Source organism: Rattus norvegicus, chromosome 13, assembly GCF_021556685.1.
Source record: "Rattus norvegicus strain SHRSP/BbbUtx chromosome 13, alternate assembly SHRSP_T2T, whole genome shotgun sequence".
Classification (NCBI taxonomy): domain Eukaryota; kingdom Metazoa; phylum Chordata; class Mammalia; order Rodentia; family Muridae; genus Rattus; species Rattus norvegicus.
This window is the reverse complement of record NC_141546.1, coordinates 23,397,167-23,418,934: the sequence shown is the minus strand read 5'-3', so window position 1 is coordinate 23,418,934 and position 21,768 is coordinate 23,397,167. Positions and strand designations below refer to the sequence as shown.

General features: G+C 39.6%; 1 protein-coding gene across 2 annotated transcripts in view; it reads right to left on the bottom strand.

Moving 5' to 3' along the window:
* The window catches only part of Serpinb13 (serpin family B member 13), a 37,851-nt gene extending 16,812 nt beyond the window's left edge, over positions 1 to 21,039 (bottom strand). Inside the window, exons 1-5 of one of the 2 annotated variants that reach the window (XR_015635164.1) lie at positions 20,897 to 21,039; positions 19,629 to 19,810; positions 19,075 to 19,131; positions 617 to 745; positions 149 to 266 (exon numbers count right to left, since the gene is read on the bottom strand). Coding sequence is in view for 1 of the 2 variants with exons in the window: in NM_001107168.2 (NP_001100638.1) it covers positions 149 to 266; positions 617 to 745; positions 19,075 to 19,131; positions 19,629 to 19,793 (469 nt within the window). In the remaining variant the exon portion in view is untranslated. The remainder of the gene's footprint in view (positions 1 to 148; positions 267 to 616; positions 746 to 19,074; positions 19,132 to 19,628; positions 19,811 to 20,896) is intronic. The other variant, NM_001107168.2, reaches the window with a different exon arrangement.
* Positions 21,040 to 21,768: the final 729 nt, after the last annotated feature.

The window sequence follows — 21,768 nt, the reverse complement described above, 5'->3', positions numbered from 1 at the left end:
AACCTTTATGCTTATCCTTGGCTGTACAATTCTGTCAAACCCATCCCTAGCTTCTTCCAAAGCTTATCCATCTGGCATCTGTGTGGCATCAAGCCCAAGACTTTGGTCACAGCCAGTGATTCTTGCTGAAAACCCAATTCATACCTACCATTTGTTTGGCTTTCAACCCAGGAATTAATCTTCTTTCGACTTTCATCTGCAGCATTTACAAAATCAACAGGCTCCAGAGATGCATGGTAATATTTTTCAACATAATCTATGTATTTCTTTAGGAAAGAAATTGAATAATTTATGTATTAAGCACAAATGCCTGTTAATAAATGTCTCTTAGGAGAACTAATATAAAAACCTCGATTTTTACGTCCTGAGAAAAATGTTTCTCATTCCCTGCCCCATGCATGGTCATTCATGTGCAATACGATTAAAGAAAAATCCAGGTACAGACTCCGAAGACTAAAAGAGGAACTGCTTGTCTGGAAAGCAGGCTAGAAATACTAGTGAAATAGTCCCATGGTAAGTGGCCAACATGGCAGCATGGCACCGGACTCAGTCCTAACAGGAATATTGGCCATTTGTTGCTACCCCTTAAAGATGTGGCAAACACAGCAGAACTTACTTGAAGGAAGAGGTATGTTCTTTCTCCATACAGCCGGTTGCTTATGATTAGGTCATAATCTTTAGTAGGTTTGCTTATTTCAGTCAAGAGCTTTTGGAATTGATGATGTATTTCTTCTGTTTTCTCAATCTTGAAAATCAAGACAAAAACCTCAGTGGGTTATCTTGACAGAAGCAAGCCTAGATTCTCTTGCAAAAGAATCTGGTTACAGCCTTTCCCCTGGTGAGCAAATTTGAGGAAAGAATAGAGATGCCCATTGGTCCCTGGATGTCATTTGGCATTCTGCCTAGCCGGATGCAAGCCATAACCAACCTCAGCTGCACAGAGCAGCTTTCCTCACAGCCCCAACACCACAGATCTGTATTTTCTGATCTAGTCCGCACTCTGGGTCTGAAATGTAACTGCTCACTAAGTGCTTCCTGCATTTGGTTTTATCTATTGGTAGGCTCTAAACATTTCAAAAAGGTAAGTGGTTTCCCAGATAATTCCACTAACACTTGCATACTTATTTCTGTTTTAAATAGTGGATAGTAAAAGTAAATCCTTGATGAAGCAAGTCATCATTTATCAGAGCTACAAATTAAACGAAAATGAAAATTTTCCCTTTTTTTTGAAAAAAGAAAACCAAAGTCTTCTAGATATCATCTGTAGGGTGTACCGGGTTTCTGATTGTAGTATAGCGTAGCCACTGCAAGGCAGCATTGTGGGAGCCAGAACCCCCATTAGAACGGAGCAGAGATCATCTCACGACCTACTGAGCGGGCCCTGATTGCTTCAATTCACAGAGGATACAAGGAGTTGCACTTTAGTTTTCAAGGGACAACCTATCCCTGATTCCACACGAGAATGGAAAAGCCATTTTCTTGTACAATACAATGCCTAAATGTTTATTTGATTCACCATTGTATCTCTTATTTCCATTTCTCATGCTACAACTGCCTACCACAGCTCGAGAAAAAAATAGACAGCTGAATTATGCAAATGATTAATAAGTATTTGAAAACATTCAAATTGAAAATGTGTCCACAGTGTTCTGGCAGTCTCTGCAGAGGTGAATTTGACATTTGATGCCTCCTTGCTGTTAAGAAACTTTAAGTGGCTAGCAATCAGTTGTTGATAGCTTTGGTTGATTGGGACATGCAGTGAACCAGTTCATGTATCACACCCTTTGCCATTTAAGAATTTAATGCTCATTAATTTTCTCAGTGAGCCATTTGTGACTAAGATGACCTACAAATAATGGAAAAGAAGAAAAGCCTGTTTTCAAACAGGTTTGGGGTTTAGTACACTATCCTGGTATTCTAGGAGGTCACAGCCAAAAACATAAAAGTGGCCTGGAGTTGGTAAAAATCCCAAGATCTTGTTCCAGAAGTAAGAAAATATCCTCATCACAAAACTGACAACATCACAGGCTTCCTTATATCCCCAAGATGATCAACTACGTGCAGGATCGTATTTCAAAATCTGACTTTATCAGTCTTCACTGTGTTCCCAAGATCATTAGCCATGATGTTCCAAAACTATAAACTGCTAAAAACAAGTCCCAAATCAAAACTCATGGGAAAATAGCAACAGCTGCAGCAGCGATACAGACATTTCGATCAGCATCTCCAGATATTCACACCACTGCTTGGATGGGAAAAAATCACCATATTCCTACATGGAGGATCTCGGTCCTTGAAAACACATTTAAAAGAAAGCATCTTCAACAAATGATGCTGGTACAAACCAGGTGTCTGTGCATAGAAAAATACAAATAGATCAATACTTACCACCCTGCACTAAACTCAAGTCCAAATGGAACAAAGACCTCAACATAAGGCCAGATACACTGAACCTGACAGAAGAGAACATGAGGAACAACCTTTAACGTATTGGCACAGGAGACAACTTCCTGAACAGAACACCAACAGCTCGGGCACTAAAGTCAACAATCAAACAATGGGACTTCGCTAAACTGAAAAGCTTCTATAAAGAAAAAGACCCCTGTCAAAGGGACAGAACAGTAACCTACAGGATGAGAAAAGTTCGTCACCAACCCCATATCTGACAGAAGGCTGATATTCAAATCATATGAAGAACTCAAGAAACTAGACATCAAGAAAACAAACAAACAAATAATACAAATAAAAATGGGGTACATATCCAAACAGAATTCTCAACAAAGACATCTCTGATGGCTGAGAAGCACTTAAAGAAATATACAAGATCCTTATCCAGCAGGGAAATGCAAATCAAAATGACTTTGACATTTCATCTCACAGCTGTCAGAATTACTAAGATCAAAACTCAAGTACCAGCCAAGGATGCGGAACAAGCGAAACACTCCTCCTAGGAGTACAGTCTTGTGCAACCACTTTGAAAATTAATATGGGCTCCTCAGAAATTCCTTGGGAACCTACCTCTAGGTACAAATTACCACTCTTAGGCTTATACCCAAAGGACATTCCATCGTCGCACAAGGACACTTGATCATTTATGTTTATTATAGCATTATTCATAATATCCAGAAACTAGAAACAACCTAGATGCTCTTTAACTGAAAAATTGGATAAGGAAAATGTGCTACATTTACATGGTGGCATATTACTCAGCTGTTAAATAATGACATGGTGAAATCTGTAGGCAAATGGATGGAACTGGAAATCAGTCATCCTGAGTGTGGTAATCCAGACTCAGAAAGCTGAGTAAGCCTTGTGTTTACTGATCTCTGAATATTTGCCATTAAATAAATGATGATCAACCTATAATCTTACAATCTGTAGACTGAGAAAGGGATAGAAGAGTCTAGGGAGAACCCATGGATCTCCCTGGAAGGGGAAAGTAGAATAAATTCTACAGGTGGACTAAGGGGTAATGAGGATAGGAACAGGGGGTCAGGTGGGGAATGGGGAAATGGGGTTGAGGGAAGGAATTCAGGGAGAGACAAATGGAATTGAAGGGCACTTGGGCAGGGAGTGGAGAAAGCTAGTGCAATGAAAACATCCTAAAATATATGGTAAAGATAATTTTATCCTACTGAAGTCTGCTAATAATGGGGAGACAGAGTCCCAACTGACCATCTCTTGTCATCAAATGAAGCTTCCAGTAATGGAATTTAGTTTTTGGCTAACGGTTTCCTGTGGAAATCCCCAGACATTCCAAGCAGTTCTGGCTGGCATCAGAACCCCATTGCTGAGAGCAATGCAAAAACAATTTATTGAACATGGAGTAGCCGAGCTGCTGTCTACATGTAACCTTCTCTCCTATGTCCTTGGACAGGGAAAGTACTCTGCAGGATAACTAAAGGGAAAGGTAAACAGCAACCCGGCCATAAAACCTGTGACCTACAACCTGTCCTGCCTGCCAAATACGCTAGGGCATTATTGGCACAAAACTTGTGGAAAGCAGGGAGCCAATTTCTGATTTGACTTAAAGCTAACTCCACAAGATGGAACCCGGACCTGACACTTCTCGTGTGACCAAGAACTAGAGACCTAGGGTACAGCCAAATACTACTGCTCAAAAATAAATAAATAAATAAATAAATAAATAAATAAATAAATAGGGTCAATAAAATGACTCCTAATGTTACTCTGCTGTGCTCATAGATCAGTGCAGTATTCAGTCAGTATCAGAGAGGCTTTCTCCTGCAGCAGATGGGAACAGATACAGAGCTGATCCACAGCAGAGAAAGAGTCCTTAGAGCACATGGTTCTAAATGGAAGATCCCCATCGAATCCCTCCCATCCAAGCTCAGAAACCCTTAGGAAGAGGAGGTGGGAAAACATAAGAGCCAGAGAAGACAGAGGACACAAAAGAACAAGGCCTTCTGCATCAATCGAGCAAAGCTCATGCAAGACTGGCTGAAGAGAAAGCAAGACCTGCCCAGGATTGCACCAGCTCCCATGTGTATATGTTATGACTTCTATCTTAGCATTTTTATGGGACTCCTGAGTAGGGGAACAAATGGGTCTTTGATTCTTGTGCCTTCTCCTGGGGTTTCTTTTACCTTCCGGAATGTTGCCTTGTCTAACTTCGGCGTGATGTTTTGTTTTATTTTACTATATTTAATTCTGTTGTATTTTGTTGTTGTCTTTTAGAATAAGACATGGAAGGGTGCATGTGGAGGAACTGGGAGGAGTAAAAGGAGGCAAAACAATAACCAGGAAATACTGTATGAGCAAAAAATCTGTTTTCAATAGAAGGGGGAAAATGTTTACGAAGCAAGAGATTGTCCATAGTTTTCGGCTTAAAAGTGACTCTAGTACCTAGAAATAAATATTTGATTTACATTTAATTTAAAAGTCTAGTGTTATCAGAGAAAGAACTGGAAGAGCTTGAAGGGGCTCGAGACCCCATATGTACAACAATGCTAAGCAACCAGAGCTTCCAGGGACTAAGCCACTACCCAAAGACTGTACATGGACTGACCCTGGACTCTGACCCCATAGGTAGCAATGAATATCCTAGTAAGAGCACCAGTGGAAGGGGAAGCCCTGGGTCCTGCTAAGACTGAACCCCCAGTGAACTAGACTGTTGGGGGGAGGGCAGCAATGGGGGGAGGGTTGGGAGGGGAACACCCGTAAGGAAGGGGAGGGGGGAGGGGGATGTTTACCGGGAAACCAAAGAATTATTATTACGTATTAAATAAATTTTAAAAAAATGAAAAAAAAAGAAAATAAATAAATAAAAGTCTAGTGTTTTCATTGGAAAGTTTAGCTGTGCTGTTAGTGTTGAATTAGTGACCTAAGGATGGTGCTAAACAGTTTTCTCTGAATTCCACAGAGGAAAAAAATATGCCTGACATTAAAAAATCTGGATGATAACATTGGTGTTCTGAGCTTTTGCGCTATTATCCACTTATCAGTGTGTGCATACCATGTGTCCTTTTGTCCAGGTTGCCTCACTTAGGATGATATTTTCTAGTTCCATCCATTTGCCTAAGACTTTCATAAATGTACTAGATTTCCTATATCCATTCCTCTGTTGAAAGACATCTGAGTTCTTTCCAGCTTCTGGCTATTATAAATAAGGCTGCTATGAACATAGTGGAGCATGTGTCCTTGTTATATGGTGGGGCATCTTTTAGGCATATGCCCAGGAGTGATACAGCTGGGTCTTCAGGCAGAACCATTCCCAATTTTCTGAGAAACTACCAGATTGATTTCCAGAGTGGTTGTACCAGTTTGCAATCCCACCAAGAGTGGAGGAGTGTTCCTCTTTCTCCATATCCTCTCCAGCATCTGCTGTCACCTTAGTTTTTGGTCTTAGCCATTCTGACTGGTGTGAGGTGAAAGCTCAGGGTCATTTTGATTTGCATTTCCCCAATAACTAAGGATGTTGAACATTTCTTTAGGTGCTTCTCAGCCATTTGATATTCCTTAGTTGAGAATTCTTTAGCTCTGTACCATATTTTTAATAGGGTTATTTGATTCTTTGGAGTCAAACTTCTTGAATTTATTGTATATATTGGATATTAGCCCTCTATTGGATGTAGGATTGATAAAGATCTTTCCCCAATTTGCTGGTTGCTGGTTTTGTCCCATTGACAATGTCCTTTGCTTTACAGAAACTTTGCAGTTTTATGAGGTCCCATTTGGTACAGCATAAACCATGTGTTCTATTCAGGAAAATTTCCCCTGTGCCCATGTATTCAAAGCTCTTCCCCACATTTTCTTCTATTAGTTTGACTATATCTGGTTTTATGTGGAGTTCTTTGATCCACTTGGACTTGAGCTTTTTGTACAGGGTGGTAAGAATGGATGGATTTGCATTCTTCTACAAATTGAACCAGCACCATTTGTTGTAAATGCTATCTTTTTTCCACTGGAACCTTTGTCAAAATCAAGTAACCATAGGTGTGTGGGTTCATTTCAGGGTCTTCAATTCTATTCCAATGATCTACCTGCCTGTCTCTGTACCAATACCATGCAGTTTTATCACAATTGCTCTGTAGGACAGCTTCAGGTCAGGGATGATGATTCCCACACACATTCTTTTATTGTTGAGAATAGTTTTCACTATCCAGGTTTTTTGTTATTCCAAATGAATTTGCAAATTGCTCTTTCTTACTCCATGAAGAATTGAGTTGGAATTGCTTTTGGCAAGATGGCCATTTTTACTATTTTAATCCTGCCAATGCATGCTCACAGGTGATCTTTCAGTCTTCTCAGGTCTTCTTTGATTTTTTTCTTCAGAGACTTGAAGTTCTACCCAACCTGGGGATCTATCCCATATACAGACACTATTGTGGATGCCAAGAAGTGCATGCTGACAGGAGCCTGACACAACTGTCTCCTGAAAGGCTCTGCTAGAGCAGGACAAATACAGAGGCAGATGCTCTCAGCCAGCCATTGGATTGAGCACATGCTCCCCAATGGAGGAATTAGAGAAAGGACTGAAGGAGCTGAAGGGGTTTGTAACCCATAGGAAGAACAACAGTATCAACTAACCAGACCCCACCCTCCAAGGCTCCCAGGGACTAAACCACCAACCAAAGAGTATACATGGAGGGACCCATGACTCCAGTCATACGCATATGTAGCAGAGAATGGCTTTGTCCGGCATCAGTGGGAGGAGAGGCCCTTGCTCTTGTGAAGGCTCAGTGCCCCAGTGTAGGGTAATGTCAAGGTAGAGAGGCAGGAGTTGGAGGGTGAATGGAGGAGCACCCTCATAGAAGCAGGGGGCAGGGGATGGGATAGCGGCTTGCAAAGGGGAAAATGGGAAAGGGGATAACATTTGAAATATAAATAAAATATCCAATAAAAAATAAGAGAAAATATTTCTGAAAATTTGAAAAAAAGAAATCTGGGTAATAGAAGGGTTCTGCCATGTTATAATACAAAACTATTTTATGTCAAAAAACATAAAACTACTGCAGGATGGTTTGTCAGATGAAGTGTTTGTCACCAACAAGCCTAATGCCCTCAGCTCAAATGCTGGGACCTGAATGGTAGATGAAGGTAAGTGACTCCTGAAATGTACTGTGGAATGTATGAGTTTCTAAATCAGAAATTATAGCAAGCGAAGTTACAGAGAATAAAAGAAATCCATGATTAGACAAGCTATAGTAATTTTTTAAAAAAAATAAAGTGTTAAAACACTACCAAAGTTGTCAACTAAACCAGCTTGACAGTAGCAATAGTAGGTTCTGAAAATAGAATCTTGTAATGGCTATCAAAAAAATAAACCAAGAATTCTATACAAAGTTAAACAGTCATTCAGACATAAGCAGACTTGAATACAGTCTGATAACATCCATTATATGCAATTCATTACTAGAAGAAACACAAGGGATTGACATTCGAAAACTGGCAGAAGAGGCCTGAAAGACTCCCCAGAAAGACATGTCATGCTAACAAAATTACCTTATTCAAAGGTTCCAGTAATCCTTAAGGGAGTGTAGAGTGGCATACACTAAAATCAACAGGAAAAACAGTGAAACTCACTCACCATGGTGCCTCTTCAGCCTTCCTACGACAAAGCACCGAGACTGCCAGTGACACACAGACCCCGCACCAAGGAAAAGAGAAACTGAAGAGGGAAAGATTTGTCCAGTGCTTTGGCTTCTTTTTTTTTTTTTTTTTTTCATATTTTTTTTTTTATTAACTTGAGTATTTCTTATATACATTTCGAGTGTTATTCCCTTTCCCGGTTTCCGGGCAAACATCCCCCTCCCCCCTCCCCTTCCTTATGGGTGTTCCCCTCCCAACCCTCCCCCCATTGCCGCCCTCCCCCCATAGACTAGTTCACTGTGGGTTCAGTCTTAGCAGGACCCAGGGCTTCCCCTTCCACTGGTGCTCTTACTAGGATATTCATTGCTACCTATGGGGTCAGTGTCCAGGGTCAGTCCGTGTATAGTCTTTAGGTAGTGGCTTAGTCCCTGGAAGCTCTGGTTGCTTGGCATTGTTGTACTTTTGGGGTCTCGAGCCCCTTCAAGCTCTTCCAGTTCTTTCTCTGATTCCTTCAATAGGGGACCTATTCTCAGTTCAGTGGTTTGCTGCTGGCATTCGCCTCTATATTTGCTGTATTCTGGCTGTGTCTCTCAGGAGCGATCTACATCCGGCTCCTGTCGGTCTGCACTTCTTTGCTTCATCCATCTTGTCTAATTGGGTGGCTGTATATGTATGGGCCACATGTGGGGCAGGCTCTGAATGGGTGTTCCTTCAGTCTCTGTTTTAATCTTTGCCTCTCCCTTCCCTGCCAAGGGTATTCTTGTTCCCCTTTTAGATAAGGAGTGAAGCATTCACATTTTGATCATCCGTCTTGAGTTTCGTTTGTTCTAGGGATCTAGGGTAATTCAAGCATTTGGGCTAATAGCCACTTATCAATGAGTGCATACCATGTATGTCTTTCTGTGATTGGGTTAGCTCACTCAGGATGATATTTTCCAGTTCCAACCATTTGCCTACGAATTTCATAAACTCGTTGTTTTTGATAGCTGAGTAATATTCCATTATGTAGATGTACCACATTTTCTGTATCCATTCCTCTGTTGAAGGGCATCTGGGTTCTTTCCAGCTTCTGGCTATTATAAATAAGGCTGCGATGAACATAGTGGAGCACGTGTCTCTTTTATATGTTGAGGCATCTTTTGGGTATATGCCCAAGAGAGGTATAGCTGGATCATCAGGCAGTTCAATGTCCAATTTTCTGAGGAACCTCCAGACTGATTTCCAGAATGGTTTTACCAGTCTGCAATCCCACCAACAATGGAGGAGTGTTCCTCTTTCTCCACATCCTCGCCAGCATCTGCTGTCACCTGAGTTTTTGATCTTAGCCAATCGCACTGGTGTGAGGTGAAATCTCAGGGTTGTTTTGATTTGCATTTCCCTTATGACTAAAGATGTTGAACATTTCTTTAGGTGTTTCTCAGCCATTCGGCATTCCTCAGCTGTGAATTCTTTGTTTAGCTCTGAACCCCATTTTTTAATAGGGTTATTTATTTCCCTGCGGTCTAACTTCTTGAGTTCTTTGTATATTTTGGAAATAAGGCCTCTATCTGTTGTAGGATTGGTAAAGATCTTTTCCCAATCTGTTGGTTGCCGTTTTGTCCTAACCACAGTGTCCTTTGCCTTACAGAAGCTTTGCAGTTTTATGAGATCCCATTTGTCGATTCTTGATCTTAGAGCATAAGCCATTGGTGTTTTGTTCAGGAAATTTTTTCCAGTGCCCATGTGTTCCAGATGCTTCCCTAGTTTTTCTTCTATTAGTTTGAGTGTGTCTGGTTTGATGTGGAGGTCCTTGATCCACTTGGACTTAAGCTTTGTACAGGGTGATAAGGATGGATCGATCTGCATTCTTCTACATGTTGCCCTCCAGTTGAACCAGCACCATTTGCTGAAAATGCTATCTTTTTTCCATTGGATGGTTTTGGCTCCTTTGTCAAAAATCAAGTGACCATAGGTGTGTGGGTTCATTTCTGGGTCTTCAATTCTATTCCATTGGTCTATCTGTCTGTCTCTGTACCAATACCATGCAGTTTTTATCACTATTGCTCTGTAATACTGCTTGAGTTCAGGGATAGTGATTCCCCCTGAAGTCCTTTTATTGTTGAGGATAGCTTTAGCTATCCTGGGTTTTTTGTTATTCCAGATGAATTTGCAAATTGTTCTGTCTAACTCTTTGAAGAATTGGATTGGTATTTTGATGGGGATTGCATTGAATCTGTAGATTGCTTTTGGTAAAATGGCCATTTTTACCATATTAATCCTGCCAATCCATGAGCATGGGAGATCTTTCCATCTTCTGAGGTCTTCTTCAATTTCTTTCCTCAGTGTCTTGAAGTTCTTATTGTACAGATCTTTTACTTGCTTGGTTAAAGTCACACCGAGGTACTTTATATTATTTGGGTCTATTATGAAGGGTGTCGTTTCCCTAATTTCTTTCTCGGCTTGTTTCTCTTTTGTATAGAGGAAGGCAACTGATTTATTTGAGTTAATTTTATACCCAGCCACTTTGCTGAAGTTGTTTATCAGCTTTAGTAGTTCTCTGGTGGAACTTTTGGGATCACTTAAATATACTATCATGTCATCTGCAAATAGTGATATTTTGACCTCTTCTTTTCCGATCTGTATCCCTTTGATCTCCTTTTGTTGTCTGATTGCTCTGGCTAGAACTTCAAGAACTATATTGAATAAGTAGGGAGAGAGTGGGCAGCCTTGTCTAGTCCCTGATTTTAGTGGGATTGCTTCAAGTTTCTCTCCATTTAGTTTAATGTTAGCAACTGGTTTGCTGTATATGGCTTTTACTATGTTTAGGTATGGGCCTTGAATTCCTATTCTTTCCAGGACTTTTATCATGAAGGGGTGTTGAATTTTGTCAAATGCTTTCTCAGCATCTAATGAAATGATCATGTGGTTCTGTTCTTTCAGTTTGTTTATATAATGGATCACGTTGATGGTTTTCCGTATATTAAACCATCCCTGCATGCCTGGGATGAAGCCTACTTGATCATGGTGGATGATTGTTTTGATGTGCTCTTGAATTCGGTTTGCCAGAATTTTATTGAGTATTTTTGCGTCGATATTCATAAGGGAAATTGGTCTGAAGTTCTCTTTCTTTGTTGTGTCTTTGTGTGGTTTAGGTATAAGAGTAATTGTGGCTTCATAGAAGGAATTCGGTAGGGCTCCATCTGTTTCAATTTTGTGGAATAGTTTGGATAATATTGGTATGAGGTCTTCTATGAAGGTTTGATAGAATTCTGCACTAAACCCGTCTGGACCTGGGCTCTTTTTGGTTGGGAGACCTTTAATGACTGCTTCTATTTCCTTAGGAGTTATGGGGTTGTTTAACTGGTTTATCTGTTCCTGATTTAACTTCGATACCTGGTATCTGTCTAGGAAATTGTCCATTTCCTGAAGATTTTCAAATTTTGTTGAATATAGGTTTTTATAGTAAGATCTGATGATTTTTTGAATTTCCTCCGAATCTGTAGTTATGTCTCCCTAGTGCTTTGGCTTCTAAGGGTCTCTCTGCCTCACCTGAATTTAAGTTATAACACAAACAAGGTGCCTGTCCACTGAGCTCTGCACTGAACTAAAAGCCAACAGGTAGAGTGCAGGAGTAGCAAGTCCTAAATCTTCAGCTGCAGTGCAAACACAAGCTTCTTGCAGACAATACCAAAGAAGTGCCAGCTTGTCTTTCTGGCAGATTTTTTGCATTTCAATAATCTTATTGAAATGTATATCCCAGGCTGGTTATAGTGATGCATGTCTTAAATCTCAGCCCTCAGCCAGCAGAAGCAGGCAGACCTCTGTCAGTTGAAAATCAGCATGGCTACATAGCAAGTTTCAGGCCAACTAGAAATATATAGTAAGACCCTGTCTTTAAAAAACAAAAGAAAAAGGAAATAGAAAGGAAATGAAGGAGGAATGATGAAGAGAGACAGAGAGGAAGGGGAAGGGAGAGAGGGAAGGAAGGAGAAGGGAGGGGAGGCGAGGGAGGGGAAAAGGGAGTGGAAGAGAGGGGAAGAGAGGGGAAGAGTGGCTCTTAATAACAAGCATAGTGGCAGTTGGTTCAGTTCAGTTACCTTTGCCAACTCAAAATTAACACTTGATACTTCAAAATAATGATGTATTTTAGCCTCTTGGGAAAACTAAAAAGCTAAACACCCTCCCCCCAAAAAATCTTCATAATGATTAAAGGTAAAATACACTGTCCTTGGTGGTTTTAAAAGTTGCCGTTTATCCACAATCTAACATAAAAATTAGTTACAAGCTCTCTGAGTGCAAGCTGCTTACCCCCCTCACAGTGCCACACTGAAGGACCTCATACAGTCACTGCCAAAATGGAGAGCCCTGGACATGATGCCACTGACTCGAGGTTATAAAAGTGCCTACTTAGTATTCTTAGACACAGTACAGAAAATTCTAAGTATTCTTTTGAAATAAAATTCTTCACTAGAAATGACAGCTTTTTAATGGTACAGAGTATAAACTTCTAGAGTGCTATATATATCCTGAACATGTTAGGGAAGTAAAGCAAAATGTTTAGAAAGATAAATCATCTTGAGTTATTATCACAATAGAGACGAACTTTCCCCAATGGGATAATATTGAGGCCAGAGGTTTTGTATAAAAAATGTCTAGCATGGATATAAGAACCACCTATTTTCTAGAAATGTTAAAAATAGTCTAATGGATTTTCAGAAATTTCAACATGTGTATATTTTCCCATTATATAAAATTCTAGAAGAGTTTGGAAAGATCCCCCAGAGTCTCTGTCTGCACTCACTGGGAAAAGCCTTGGTGGCACAGTTTTCAAGTGCTGTAGACCAATAGCAGACAATGAGGAATGCCAAGACGTGGGAACTTTTAATTTAATTTAATTTAATTTAATCAAAGTAAAAATAAATCTCCAGAAACTGACCGTAAAAAAAAGAGATGCATGAATTGCCACAGAAATTTCCAAAACAATGATCATAGAATAGTCAATGAATTAAGAACTCATAAATATACAGGTGACTAAATCAAACTAATTAAATAAAACCAAGGAGAGGGTGCATAGACAAAATTATAATATTAGCAAAGAGAGAAGGGATAAAGAAAAAACCAAGCCACTTGTGGAACTAAAGAATGCAGCAGAAAGTTGGAAGAAATCAATAAAGAAATGTTCAATGAAGAATTATAGGAAAGGATGACTTCTGAAAGGAGGAGCATCCATACTCTCCAGAGATATCGCTCTGGTCATTTATGAAATACTGAAGTATCTCCTCTAAACACATGTGAGCAGCGCTGCATGGATGAGTGTGTGCACGTGATGATAGCAATTGAAAATAAGAGGCCGTGCAGCTGAGGAAGAGTTGAGGAAGTACACAGGAAGAGTTGGCGGAGGAGAGGGGACAGAATTATATAATCTACGTACTCATTTGTTACATTTTCAAAAACATTATTTCTTTATTCTTAAAAAAGTCAAACACATTAGAACATTTGGCTAAGGGGAAAAAAAAAACCACACTGTGAACCAAAAGGCTAGGCATTCAAAATTGCCAAAATAGAAGAATAAAAGGAAGAAAAGTATAGGAAAAACAGAAGTTAGCAAGAAGACTTACAAGGCATTATTAAACTGAAGTACGCACATTGTGGGAGCTTCAGATGGAAAAATTATAGACAGCATAACACATAAAACTAAGAAAATAAACAGACCTATGACCTGGCCCAGTCAGTCTTCAGTGGTAGAGTCCATGGGAAATAGCAAGGAGATAAGAAAATGAAGAGGAAAACTGAGGTCAGGGGTTTGTACAAGACATGTCTTATGCCAACAAATATATAAGAAACGCAGCATCCTATATACTGTTTTAATAGGAAAATGGGGCATAGGCCACAAAAAAAAATTAATCATGTGATATTACTCAAAGGAAACACAAGACCCAGCACAACAGCCTGGGGACTGATTACTCCAGCATCTTCAAGGGGGAAAGCCAGTCCTCAGGAACTGAAAACCGAACTCCTGCCAGGCCCTGGCCCTATCTCCAGTCCAGAACTTGCCAAGTCTGCTCTAGACAACAACACAGGACTAAATTCCTTTTCATCAGAGCCTGGGATTGGCCTGGCTCTCAACAACAATAGATATTCAGAAACTCCAAGAATTCCATCTAAGATAAAGCTACGAAGACCCCTGAAAGTCTGGAGGTTATGAAACCACACTTCATAACCACACTGTCAACAGCCATGAAAAGAGAAACGGAGAGTAACTAAACAGCTCGCTACATAGAAGGGGGCATCTATTTGACTGACGGACTTCTCAGAAGTATTATGAGAGGGTTGGTATATTATTTAAAATGTACTCAAAGAAAAGAAAAATATTTTAAAATATACTGAGAATACTATATTCAAAAGGAAAGTATTGAACTGTCCTTCAAAAGCAAGGGGGAAATTAAGACTTTCCTAATTAAATAAAAGTAGGAGGCCTGATTAAAAAGTACTGAATGGACCTTTTCAAGTTGAAATGAAAAGATGATAAGAAACTATATAAAACCTAAAACGGTCTTGAGGCAGTAAATATACAGAAAATACCAAACACTATAGTTCATAAAACAGTTTTAAATTTGGTAGAAAGAAATTTAAGAAGAGAAATCTACAGTATGAATTCATGATCTAAAAAGAGGGAAGCCGTATTTTTGGTACTGTAGAACGAAGGTTATACATAAAGCATTGCATATGGTAGATGGTGGGTGATTATCAGTTTCAAACAGCAGACTGTTATAAGGTTAAAAGTTCTGCTTATAAAAATAAGAAAGGACTCAAAACTACTCTTTAATAAGAAATCCGCTAAGTAAATGCATACCTAAGTCACATAAAAAGAAACAAAAGCAAAGGCCAAAGCAGTTTTAATCTAAATTCTACCCTGTAGGAATAATCTCTTATGCACTGTATGGAAGCATGGCCCTGTCAGTAAAATGCTGAGGGTCTGTTAGCAAAAGGCCGGAAGTACAGCTGATAATTCTGCTAAAGACAGTCAGTGGCAAGAGATTCGCCCAGGACTCTGAGGAAGCTGGACATATGAAACAGAGGAGCGGTGACTAGCCCTGTGGCACACAAAGAATAGTTTACGAGGGCTATATAAGTTCCGTGCTAGTCGGGGAACAAGCCGAGGCTTAGGAACGAGGCACTTATTCATAATGAATAAGCCTCTGAGTCATTAGGGAACTGGGGCACTGGTAGCAAAGCCCCCGGCTATACTACCCAATAAATTAGGTAGGTTTCTGAAGTATAGAAACTCATCTACAATTTCTAAACCTGCTCAAAATACAGAGAAGTGCTCCACCATAAGTGAGACTTCTTTATCACACTTTTTACCTTCCAGAGCCCAGGGACCATCAGAGAAGATTAAGAGCCAGAAGCAGAGAAGGACCACAACAAAAGTGTCTTCAGGACATAACGAGATCTCTGTACTCATGAACTCACAATAGCTGTGGTTGCCTGCTCGAGACGTACAAAAGGTTTGGGGTTCCAACATAGAGATTGGGAGAGGGTTCAGAAGCCCCAACTCCTAGCTCAGAAGCTATTGACAGTTAGTGGATTCCTCAGGAGACAAAGTCGACCTTCTTTAAGCTGCTGTCTGTGGTAGGTGAATGATAAGCCAATGGATGGCACTGTATTCATGAGCACATGGACAGAATAAAATAGACTCCATGGCTTATTTAAATTTAAAAAAGAGGAAATGAGGGCAGAAGGAAAAACTAGGAGGTGGGGGAATCTGCGAAGACTTGGAGAAAGAAGGGCTGAATATGATCAATATACTGTATACATGATAAAACATTTGAAAATTTGATAAAATATTTCATACTTAAATATGTACTAAGCCCATACTCATTTAATGAGTCTAGTGTTAGTTTGGTACTAAAACAGGACCAAAAAAGTTCAAGAAAAATACTTCTGACATGATAACATTTTTAAAAACATAAAATATTAGTAAACTACTCCATTTGATTTAAAAATACCATGACCAAGTATATTACAAATTCTGTTAAGAAAACCCATTCCAATGACATAGAAAAGTCACATGCTCACCAGTAGCAACAGAAAATAGAGACACAGATTCCCAAAAGCTGTAAGCCATAGGATTTCAAGCCTTGACTAAGGCTTTGGACAGCTGAATGAACCTACGAAATGAACCTATAACCACTATTGATAGTGATAAGTGTTGATAGAGTCTCTTTGGCAGACAGCTTAGCAGTTTTGATTAACATTTGCACATAGGTGTGAACCTCAAATGTAATACAAACTCCTTAGTTACTATGTTTTAAAGGTTAAAAAAGCAGGTGAGTAACTAAAGAAAATGTCACACATGCACAGACATATATACACAATTGAACATTAACCATTAAAAACCCTTGTCTTTTGATACAGCATGAAATAACCTAGAGAATTCTATGTTGCACGAAATGACCCAAGCATAAAAAGTAAAACACATTCCACATTGTCCTGTTCATGTGGAGCATCTGAAATTTGTTCTCACAGTAAAGACTAACCCCTATTTACCAATAGTGGGGTAGATAGAAGGAAAGAAATCAGGAGGAAATGTTGGTCAGGGAATATGTGCTTATCCTCAGAAAGAAAGGATATTTCTTTAAATCATGACTAATACAGACAAACAGACAGAGTCAGCATGTGACTTTCTAGACCCTGAAAGGAAAATTCCTTCTAGGATGAAGGAAAAATGATAAGTGGATGGGAGGAAAGGGGAAGTGGGGATCAGTGCTAAATGTGATTGTGATGGCCACACAATTGTGTAATCTTACTAAGAACCACTGAATTGTACAACTGAAATAGGTAGATTTCAGGATTAATACATGAATTATAGTTCAATAAAACAGTTTTGAAATAAGTAAAAGTAAAGACATTAAATTAACTTTAAAGATATTTTATCTTATCCAAAATGTCTAGAATTTTATTTTAGTATAAATACAAGATAAATAAATTATATGCTCATATATGAAATCCCACAGATTATTTCAACACGCAATGCACAGAATTAATGATTTCTATATAAATATTTTAGACTAAGCTCCTGAAATCCAGTGAGTAGTTTGTACCTTTAACGCCCCTCAATTTGAGCAAGATGCATGTGCTCATACCACCCACAATCCAGGCACATCAGGAGACTTGTGTAAAGGATAATTTACATATTATATGTAGTAGAAAAGAGGAGAGGGAGGGGGAGGGAAGAAGAAAGGCCCATTAACACAACAAATAAAAAACTGCTGTAGAAATAAGCAAACTAGGTCTACAGTAACCACACTGCAAAAATGATGGCAAAAGCTGTCATATGTAACAAAATACATATATCCCAAAATACATTGAGATAATGAATTCCTAATTCAGGAAAATGGAGCATGCACTCTGAAGAGAGAAGCTTTATGTCCAGGGACATAGAGCAGTGTATCTGGGATTAGTGATTCTCTTATTTCTCACACTGGAAGAGGTACTCATTGCATTATGCCTTCTACCTTTCCAGGTAATCTTGAGATTTTAACATCTCTTTGTAACAGAAAGATTCAGAATACTCTGAATTCATGAGATAATCAAGTGGCACATGCCAAGGGCTGCCACTGGACCTTATTCATCTATTTCTTCATCTATTAATAAGAAGATTGTATTGTCTAGCTTCAGCTCCCAAAATCTCCTAAGGAAGGGGCAGAGCTGGCTCACGGTCGAAGAGTGCAGGTTAGACCTGCCTAAAGCTGAATCAACCTCCACCCAGTCCTAAAGCTCTCCACCAAGGAGAAGGTAAGATGCATTGTCTAATCCCCGGGAAGGTCCTGCAGATACTACTATGCTAAGGAAAGGAAGTACTCTGGAAGCCACTGCATGTCACCATTGATCTTGTAGGAGAGCATCCACCTGACCTAACTCAGTTAAATAATCCCAAGAAATCCACGACTGAAACTGAGCCATCCAGACAAACCAGTGTTGTGCAATTGTGAAACTAACAACTCACAAGGCCAAGAGTTCAAAGAATAGCTTTATGTGATTACTATTGGAGCCAGTGTGCCCCTCTGACTGCTCTGATTACCTCCTGATGCTAACCCTGACCTAATGAGCCTTATCCACACTATACTTAGTAAGATCAAGTGAGAAACCAGAGCACTAGATCTGGAAGAGGACCAATGGTCCTGTGCTGATAGTATTTAAGGAAATACTAGCAGGAGGGTCAAAAAATTAATTCTGTTTGCCAATAATTAATTCAGATTAGCATTATTGGGTGAGTTAAATACATGATCTAGAAGATTCTATTGGAAATGTCTCAGAGGATTAAAGAAAGTTAATTACTTGCCAAAGTGTCATAGTCCTGACAAGCCTGGGCCAGAACTTGACCCAATTCTCTGTAACTCCAAAGCTGTTATAACCTTTGGGTGTGTCCGTATTCACAGGGACTGCTGTCTGTTATCATCTCTTCTTCTTATTGAAAATTTAGCTTGTGCATAGTCCAAATGCTGTGATTGGAGATGGTTTTTCTCATCAGAGTTCATGTTCCAAAAGCCTACTCCAAGTATAGTGGTGTCAAGAGTGGGGAAACACTTAATGGACCTGGTGATTAGGTCATCTAAGGCACTGCTCTCAGAAAAGGTTAATGAGAGTCTCTCAGAGGAAGTTAGCTCTCTGAGAGTATATTTCATAATGCAAGAGCCCTGAGCTCAGCCCCTTCTACGTGCTACCAGTGTTCATTCCTTTATATCAAAGAAGACTCTACAAAGCAGATAAAGCTACCCACTCTGGAACTTTCAACCCCCAAACCATGAACTTTTAACAACCTCTTATTTATAAAACTTCTAGCCTCTAGGACTTTGTTATAACAACAGAAAATAAAATAATATGCCTAAAAACTACGATTTGGCTCCAGTGACTACTACTTGAGAGTAAGTGTGACGTAAGCAGCATTAGCCTCTTCCGCGATTTCCCTACTTCTTCCCTACATGGATCCTACACCTGAAAGGCAATCACACTAAAAGATGTTTAATACATGTGTCCTACCTCTTTTTCTTCAGACTTTAGTCTGGAGCTTCCTGTGCCTTGTTCAGAATAAAGTACCTAGCAGAGAGAAAATATAGTTATTATTGTCAAAATAGACAGAAATTTCACATAATCAAGGGAAGGCTGATACTCATGTGCTTTCAATGGTATACAGGCAACATCATTTCCTTCAAAAGTCAGGGAAACGTCTAGGTTGCCAACTGATCTCTTCAGAGGAGCCTAGTGATAGGCTTATTTAGGTCTTTATCTTTGATATGTAATTTAGACCAAATAGAAATCCCATAGCTAATCACAGTAGCTTTGGGCTTTCATATTCTCTTTAACAATGAGAATAACGGCTTTTGAAAAGGCTATTCATCACACTCCCTCCCCATTAAAGGAATGCCAAATCTCAAGGAGTAAAGGGGACCTGGAGAGGGAAGAGACCTTCCCTGACAGAACTGTTAATTACCTAACTTCATCAGAAGGTCAAGGTGCACACATTTTCAAGGCAATGTTACAGGGTTAAATCTTAACACCAAGACTCTGCCTGGAAAACAAAGGAAGCTCCCCACCTTCTGTAACTCAGAGGCAGTGGCTCCTTGGGTCCCCAAGAGGATCATGCCAATGGCTGTTGAGATGCCCAAAGGAGAAAAGAAGACATTGCCGTCACTTGTTTTATTCAGTTCTTTGAAAAGATCAAACAGGAAATGTGTGGTTGCTGTGCTTAGTGAGTCCATGATGGTTTCCAAATAACCTAGAACAGCAATAACAATCAGCACAACGTCTGGACTGGGCTGCTTTATGCTCTGGTTATTCTTTTCTTCATTTATCCAGAACACTGTGGTTTCTGACCCTCAGAACTACTGCCCACTCCCTGCCCTGCTCCCATGATAGAAGGCATAAGTCAGTCAGCATAAGAAGCATAAACTAGTTTCATCCAGTAGTCATCAATTCCTGTTTCCTATAGAGGTATGTTAATGCCTTAAAGGTTTTCCCCTCTTGTTTATTTGTAGTCAAAATCTGCTTCCCTCAGCTCCATTGAGGGCCCACCCTTTGACCTGCAAGTGTGGCTTATCCAGCTGCCCAGCCTGTAAGAAGGCAGGTTCTGAAAGCATGGGAGTCCCCACTGGCCTCACACTCAAGAAGTATTCACCAATCCAGATTCATTACAATGACAACAGCAGTATACTTGTCTGATACACTTCATCTCTCAACAGATCCAAATATAGTCCAGAACAGGAAAACATATTGCATCCCTAGTCCCTAATTTCTAACCCCACAAAAAGTTTACTAAAGGGCAGTGGAATATCCCTACTCATAGGTTATTGGGTTAAGGGTTTCCTTTCTTGTACTTTTTAAAAATTTGTTTTGGATTTATTTAGTGAGCTAATCTTACTGTTACTAAATCATAAAAAGTAATTTTCAAAGAGTTGTTAATATCAACAAAATAAGCAAGTAGAATATGAATATGCATTATGTTTTCTTCAGCATTTATTTCATAAAGGTCCCCTTTTTGAAAAACAAAATAAGGTAAAATGCACAAAAACAAGATAAGATCCCAACAGCCCTCACACTTTAGGCCTCATTCCTGCTATGAAGTTCACCATGCTCCATCTGCTGTTAGACGCTCCACAGTGGTTCTTTATGGGAGTCCTTACTCAGAAATAAAAGGATTTAACTCATTACCAAACAAGATACATTGCCATGGCCATTTGGATCCTGAAATAAATAAAATCACCTCAAGAAAAGTCTATGCACAACAAAACATATTTATTTCAAATCAACAAACAGCCATATTCTCAAAGCAGAGGACTCTTGCTGTATCTGAGGAAGCACTTACCTGGCTCTTGAAGAGACAGCAGTGGCTGGACAAGGACTCAGAAGCTATGTAGAGTGAGTGGCTGAGGTCTTAATTTATAGCACTCTCTGCCTCTCCCTAGTCATTATAGTTTGTCTTTCCAGTGAAACAGCCTCTGGTTTCTCAATGACAATTTCCCTAATAAAAATAGCAGCCAGGGTTTATAAGAAACTGACGACTTAATTTCTTATATTTTCCTTGTAAGGATGAAGTCATGTACTTAATCAGCAACTGTGTTTTCAACTTTAATATGTGCTTCAAGTACACAGGAAGGGAACTTTAAGATCCCTCAGAAGTTCTGCCTAGAAACCAAGCATAAAGATACTCAAATCATCAGAGAACAAAACAAGACTGAAAGCAGATGTTCAAACTACTAAGGGATAGAATTGCAATGGTCAGGTCAAGGAAATTATAGCCTATGAGGCAGGGGAATAATCAGGGAATAACCCAAGAAGGGCCCTTCATTCTTAAATGATAAAAGGGATGCTCTGGGGGAACAAAAAGTGTTTAGAGCAGCACTTCTGCACCTTAGAAATATAACAACACTCTTCGGAGAGACTTTAGAAAACTATCTATGTCCCAGCCCTAACCCAAACAGAGCCATCCTCACTGTGGTGACAGCCAGCATCAGAATTTTTAATCACCTATGGTGATTAGGATAGATGCACAGACAAGGTTGGGCACCACTTGTTTATGCAGTGTGATGAAGACATCAGTGAAAGCATGCTTTATTTCCCACAGACCAACAGTGTTGGGTCCTGACAAGCCACTCAATAAGAAGCTCTATTTTGTAGTTGTGTTATTTTGTGGTGCCAAATGCAAGTAAGGAAATGAAAGAACATTATTATGCTGGG